The following is a 7,237-nucleotide window of genomic DNA, read 5'->3' as shown; positions in this document are numbered from 1 at the left end:
GTCCATTCATGTGCCACTTCCTTCATGTAATTTTCCCTAATTTTTATTTCCTGGACTCCAGATAACTGTCCTGGAAAGATATCTACATCCCCATGTTCACTGCAATCTTATTTACAATAGCCAAGGTATGGAGACAACGGCCAAAAAAAAAAAAGAAAAAGAATGAAATCTTGTCATTTGTGACAACACGGATGGACCTTGAGGGCATTATGCTAAGTGAAATAAGTCAGACAGACAAAGATAAGTACTATATGATCTCACTTATATGTGGAGTCTTAACAAAAACCAGCAAACAGGGAATTCATTCCCTAGCGGTCCGGTAGTTAAGACTCAGCTCTTTCATTGCCGGGAGCCCGGGGTTCAATCCCCAGTCTGGGAACTAAGATCCCGCAAGCCATGTGGTGCAGCCAAAAAATACACAATGAAAACAACCAAACGTCATAGATACAAAGAACAGATTGGTGGTTACCAGAGGCGGAAGTTGGGGGATAAGTGAAATGGGTGAAGGGAGTCAAAATATACAAACTTCCCAGTTATAAAATCAATAAGCCACTGGGATGGAATTACAGCATGGTGACTATAGTTAATAATACTGTATTGCACATTTAAAAGTTAAGACAGTAAATCTTAAGAGCTCTCATCACAAGAAAAAGGATTCTGTAACTGTGTATGGTGACCATGTTAACTAGACTTATATTGTGATCATTTTGCAGTACATACAAGTGTGGAGCCATTATGTTGTACACCTGAAACTAATATAATGTATGTAATTATACATCATTTTTTTTCAAAAAAGAAAAAAGAATTAACTGTTCTTATTTTAAGATTTCAAAGAATTTTGTGTATACAGTTAAAACAATTAATTGGAGCAATGAAGGAAGTTACAAACAATGGATCAATTAGACTAGGGCACAGTTCTACCCCTTACCCCAGATAAATCACAAATTGGTTAATTGCTATTACTTCCATGTTTGCAGTACACTCTTACAACTTGGTTAAACTCCTCCTAAGTAATTGACTGTACCTCCACTTAGCACTTATTTTGCCTTAGAAAAAGTTTATTTTTGTTTAAACAGCACTCACAGAGCACTAAATGTCAGGCACAGTCTAAGCACTTTATGAATAAGCCTCTTAACGACTCTACAGTGTAGGTACTAATATTATCACCTGCATTTCCAGATGAGAAAACTGAGCCACTAAGGAGGGTTTCACAGCTAATAAGTAAGGGACACAGAATTTGAATCCAGGAAGCCTAGCTTTAGGGTCTGTGCTCTTAGCCACAATTGCATACATATGGCCTTTCTCTCCACCAGTAGATCTTGGAAGCACCAAGGTCCGCAAATTGTTTTTTCCTGAATTGTGACTGTAAGCCAGGGATGTGGCAGCAGCAGAGAATACAAATGTAAAAAGACATAGCTGTTGCTCTCTGGGAGTAAATCAGTTGTTTATTGAACATAACAAACCACAAAACTGTGGTCTAAAACAGCAGCCTTTTACTTGCTCACAATTCCGAATTCTGGGCTGGACTCACCCATTTGCAGTCAAGTGATGGCTCAACTAGGACTAGAGCATCCGAGATGGCCTTACTCATGTCTAGCATCTCAGCTGGTTTAGCTGGAACAGCTGGATGCTGGCTAGGCTTCTCTCCTCCTGGTCTGTCATTCTCAAGGAGGCTGGCTGGGGTTTCCTTTCATGATATCTCAGGGCAGTAAAAAGAAAAAGTGGAAGCAGCAAGCCCTCTCAAATGCTAGGCTTGTAACTCACCCAACGTCACTTCCACGGTACTGTTTTGGCCCCAGCAAGTCAGAAAGCCCACCCAGATTCAGTGTGGCAGATGATTACATAATGGCTTGAATTCAGGGACGTGGGTGGTGGTAACTTGGTGGGTGGTTGACAGAGGGACATAGAAAGAAAGATAGGTATTCCAGGCGGATAGGAAAGCAGATGTACAAGTACACGTACCAGAAAGCATGTCATACCTGGGGAATAACAAATAGTTTAGAGTGATTAGAGTAAAGGGCACTTGAGGGAGAATAAGCATGAGGAGGTTGAAGGAGGAGGAGGAACCAGATCAGGAAGTGGCATGAGTGCCTTCCTAAGAAGTTTCAAATGTTACTCATAGGAACTAGGTAACTGAGAAATTTTTATTAGGGCACATACATGATATGATTTGTGTATTTGAATATCACTTTGGGAGACCATGAGAAGGGGTGAGATGGAAATCAGGAAGACCCTTGAGAAAGCTATTGCAAAATACCAGGTATAAGAAGATGAGACCTCTGGGCTTCCCTGGTGGCGCAGTGGTTGAGAGTCAGCCTGCCGATGCAGGGGACGCGGGTTCGTGCCCCGGTCCGGGAAGATCCCACATGCCGCGGAGCGGCTGGGCCCGTGAGCCATGGCCACTGAGCCTGCGCGTCCGGAGACCTGTGCTCTGCAACGGGAGAGGCCGCAACAGTGAGAGGCCTGCGTACCAAAAAAAAAAAAAAGATGAGACCTCAATGGAACAATGGCATAGGGAGCAGAGAAAAAGGACTCCAGAAATATTTATGAGGCAAGATGAATAAATATGGCAATTGAAGGAAGAATATGGAGTGAATCCCAAGTTCCCAACTTTGGCAACCGAGTAGATACAGGGGACTGAGTTTTATGAGAAAAGTGCTCATTTAAGCTTTGGATCAACGGATCTTGAGATGCCTATATGACAGTCAAAAGAAGTGTGGGGTAGACAAGTTGGATATACAAATCTGAATCCTAGGAGAGAGGACGGGGTTAAAGATACAAATACAAAATGCATTAACAAACAGGTGGTGGTAAGAAGCCATAGATCCCAGAAGCATGTAGAATGGTAGAATAGAGGCTGGGAATGACCAAAAGGGAAGAACAACATTAAATGATGAGAAGAGAAAGAGAAGGTGCTTCCCTGGTGCCACAGTGGTTAAGAATCCGCTTACCAATGCAGGGGACATGGGTTCGAGCCCTGGTCTGGGAAGATCCCACATGCTGCAGAGCAACTAAGCCCGCACACCACAACTAGTGAGCCTGTGCTCTAGAGCCCGTGAGCCACAACTACATGAGCCTGCATACCGCAACTACTGAAGCCCACGCGCCTAGAGCCGGTGCTCCACAACAAAAGAAGCCACTGCAATGAGAAGCCCGCGCACCGCAATGAAGAGTAGCCCCACTAGAGAAAGCCCGCACGCAGCAACGAAGACCCAAAACAGCCAAAAATAAATAGATAAAATAAATAAATTTATTTTAAAAAAAGAGAGAGAGAAAGAGGCCATATAGGAAACTTAAAAAGGAGAACTATAAAGACAGGAGGAAAACTAGGAGGTGTGGTGCCCCGTAAGTCAAGGGAGAAAAGAATTTCTAAGGTATTTGGAAAAGTGCTTGTGGGATTTGACAATCGATCACTGGTGACCATGCTGAGAGCAGTTTTAGAGGAGCTAATAACCCAATTGCTATGGATTGAGTAAACCTCAATCAAGTGAGAGCATGCCTGTACGTGAGATGATGGGTGAGGGGGAGTTGCAGGAAGTTAGATTTCCTTCATCGAAAGTGATCTACCAAGAGGGAAATGTGTGGGCTTAAAGAGTGTGTGAGGGGAAGGCTCATAATAGTTGTGCTGAGAAAGAAAATCTTCTTTGAATGCCACTTCCTGCCAAGTTTCTGCTCAGTATTTTTCTCACTTTCATGCTAAACTTCGGAAAAAATCCCTTTACCTTTTCATTCGCTCTTCCCCTTCACTCCTTAAGACCACTTTCACTGTAATCTGGCATTTGTCTCTATATAACAATGACTTTCAAAAAAATTACCTGTGACTTTTGTGTTCCACCTAATGTACATTGTGTCATTCAATATTATTTGTTCAGAAGAATGAATATGCTTGCTATTCTTAACAATGTACTCTGTGATTTTGTTTAAATTACTTAATTCTGATTTCCAGTAGTGAAATGAGACTATAAACTCTATTTTTTCCCAATCTCAGTGGAATGTTGCAGGAGTTCATAAAGTGAGGTTGTGAGGTACATAGAACATCTATGAAGTAAGCAGCTATAATTATATTTCCCTGGTAGAATTGTTTCAGGGATTAAATGAGATAATGTAACAACGACAACATTCTTAATAAATATCTGGTATATGATAGCAAATTCATTTTAAATTTATTTTTTATTGAAGTATAGTTGAGTTACAATGTTGTGTTAATTACTGCTGTACAACAAAGTGGCTCAGTTATACACATATATACATACATTCTTTTTCCTATTTTTTTCCATTATGGTTATCACAGGATATTGAATATAGTACCTTGTGCTATACCGTAGGGCCTTGTTGTTTGATAGCAAATTCTTAATAATTATCTGGCATATGATAGCAAATGGTAATGACTGTATTTTAGTTTGAAAATTAGCAAACTAAAATTTAGCAAGTGAAAAAAGAAGGTCCAGTTATTTGGGGGTGCTTAGGTAGAAAAATATTTGGTGTTTATGAAATGATATGTCTGCAAATTGCTTCAAAATAATCTCCTGTGTTGGGAGTAAGGAACAGGAACTGACCAGCTATTGAAGCTGGTCATTCATTATTCTAATTTTGTATACATCTGAAATTTTCATAATAAAAAGTTATAATTGTTTAACTGCATGCAACTATATTGACGCAATACACTGGTATATACAGTAGATGAAATGTAATGAACTTAGTTTGCAACCCATCAAATGGATTTTTGAGGTTTAGACACCTTACACCCCACTCCACTCCCCAAAGTAAGGGAGTAACGCAAGGAAGATTTAATTTGAAATGGAGATAATTATTTGGATTTACGGCTTTCATAATATCATAAGTGGGCGTCATTTCAATAAACAGTCTTTTTCTGTTCCAGCTAACCAACTTTAATCACTAGAAACAAACTACGAGTCCCAGGATGCACTGCACGATTAACGTCCACTCGAGGACCTTGGGTCTTGGACCTGGTTACGCTCGCCTGACTTGAATGGGAATTTTCGTCAATCCCGGCGAAAATTGACGTCTGTGAATTAGAGCAGATTTTGGAGTATTTGTATGCCTGTGTCGGTCGAGCGTGCATTTCGGAAGGGACAGCGTGGTACCTTTCTGATTAGGCGCGGCCCCGGGCAGCCTCACCCGCTTCTGGGGCTTCCATGCGGCGGGAGGGCTCCGTTAGTTCGCCTCCAAGATGGCGACTCTGTTGGCGGTAAATTCGGGTAAGTGCGGCCGGGCCAGAAAGCAAGCTGTGGGGCAGGGTGCTGGTCCGTTCTTCAGGCAGAGACGCGGGCAGTGAGGTTCCTCGGAGTCCAGGTCCGCACTTGTGCGTAGTTCCCTCTTCTCCCTAGCTCTGGGCCTAGAGTTCCGCCCCTCCCCAGTTTGAATGGCGCGCGTCGGCGCTGCGGCTCTAGCCCTAGAGTTGGGGCTTAAGGATCGAGGCACGGAGGCTTGGTCGCCTGGAACCGGGCGTGCAGTTCTCGCAGCCCAGGGCCGAGTCTGGTCCCTTCCATTCCCCACCCCATTATGTCTCTGCGGTCCGAATTCCTGCAGGATTTGCAGTTCTCCGGCAATGAGGCCGGGAGACCTGAGATATTTTTCAGCCACGAGCGTAGGCTGAAAACTCGCACCTCAAAATGGACACTGGGGCCCTTCTTGGAGGTTGGGTGGGTGGGGGGGTCCTACAGGAAGAGAGGTCCCTTGATTATGAAGCCTGCAATCCGGAAGGTGGCTCAGGAGGGCCGTGACTCCCAGCTTTGCGTGTGTGGCCCGCCCCTGGATGCTCCTGTACCTTTGGAGCAGTAGATCTTCGGGGAGGGGCAGAATCTAGAAGGGAGTAAAGAAACTCTGGAAGATTTGGATTGGGTTCTCTGGGCAATTCTCAATCAGGGGCGGAACCCCCCACTCCCATCGGGGCGTTTGAAAGAGTGGGTGCATTTTGACTGTCACAATTCTTGGGATGCACCGCTGGCTCCTAGTGGGCGGGCCAAGGATGCCAAAAGTGCTGCAGCGGCCGGAGCGGGCCTGAAAATGAAGAATTTCCTGCTCAGAATGGCTTGATTGAGCCGTACTAAACTTCATGGGCGGTTAAGAGCACGTCTGTTTGGTAAATGCTTGTAGAGGATCTCACTCAAGAGGAGTCTTTTCTGGGCGCCTTTTCTTTCCGTCCCTATCTATACAGTCTTTTTGTTACTGGTTTGTTCTTTTCACACGACTGATATTCTCGAAAACTTGTCTAAACCTGACTTTTGCAAATCAAACCATTTCGGAAACACTACGATAAATTGTTTTATAATAATGTATGATTATGTTTATCGAGTACCTCCTTTTTCGCAGGCACTGGACTAAGCGTTGTACTTTCGTCTTATTTAGTCCCTTTTATGCACCTCTGGGGTAGCTGCTATTAAACACCCCATTTTACAGGTTTGGAAATAGGAGTCTTAGAGTGGTTAAGTAACTTCTCCAAGGTTATACAACTAATGATTCGAAGCCAGTCTTTGATACTTAAACGTCTACATGCTCCTACTTGAGCAAAACCTAATTCATTTCATTACATAATATTTCCATATATCTGAATGTTAGTAGTGAAATTACTTCCTTAGTACTGCTGTCCTGCCCTTCCACACAGATGTAAACTTAAAACAAGGCTTGTGTGTTATATGTATGGTTATATACTTTTCTTTAGTATGGACTCGTCTTAAGTTACTATCATTAAACGTAAATCATTGAAGGAAAAGGAGTTGCCAACAGCTGCAAAGAGTATGCATTGTATAACAAGGCCTTGTGGCAGGAGTGTTTAATTGGCAACATAGAAAGGAAACATTTTTAAGAGCCCAGTCAGGAGAATATTTTTTTTTTAAAAAGTAAATGTCCAGCGAAGCAACCCAAATGCCCATTGACGAATGAATGGGTAAACAATGTGGTCTACAGATATATAATGGAACGTTATTTAGCTTTAAAAAGGAAATCCTGTCCTATGCTCAGCATGAATGAACCTTGAAGACATTCTGGTAAGTGAAGTAAGCTAGTAACAAAAAGACGAATACTGTATGATTCTACTTGTATGAGGGATTGAAAGTAATAGAAACAAAGAATGTTGGTTGCCAGAGGTTGGTGGGAGGGGGAAATGGGAGTTGTTTAAGGGTACAAAATTTCAATTTTGCAAGATGAAAGAGTTCTGGAGATCTGTTGTACAACAATGTGAAAGCCCTTAACGCTGCTGAACTGTACACTTCAAAAT

The 7,237-nt window shown here is 42.7% G+C and overlaps 1 protein-coding gene across 2 annotated transcripts in view; it reads left to right on the top strand.

Annotated features, from left to right (window-relative positions):
- The first annotated feature begins 4,983 nt into the window (after positions 1 to 4,983).
- NUP205 (nucleoporin 205) overlaps positions 4,984 to 7,237 on the top strand; it is an 88,196-nt gene continuing 85,942 nt past the window's right edge. For both annotated transcript variants that reach the window (XM_059073821.2, XM_067042075.1), the window contains exon 1: positions 4,984 to 5,219. In XM_059073821.2, coding sequence (XP_058929804.1) covers positions 5,192 to 5,219 — 28 coding nt within the window. In that variant the 5' untranslated portion in view covers positions 4,984 to 5,191. The remainder of the gene's footprint in view (positions 5,220 to 7,237) is intronic.

This window comes from Kogia breviceps, chromosome 9, assembly GCF_026419965.1.
Source record: "Kogia breviceps isolate mKogBre1 chromosome 9, mKogBre1 haplotype 1, whole genome shotgun sequence".
In the NCBI taxonomy this organism is placed as follows: Eukaryota; Metazoa; Chordata; class Mammalia; order Artiodactyla; family Physeteridae; genus Kogia; species Kogia breviceps.
Note: the sequence above shows the minus strand (reverse complement) of the source record. Positions and strands in the feature narration are given on the sequence as shown.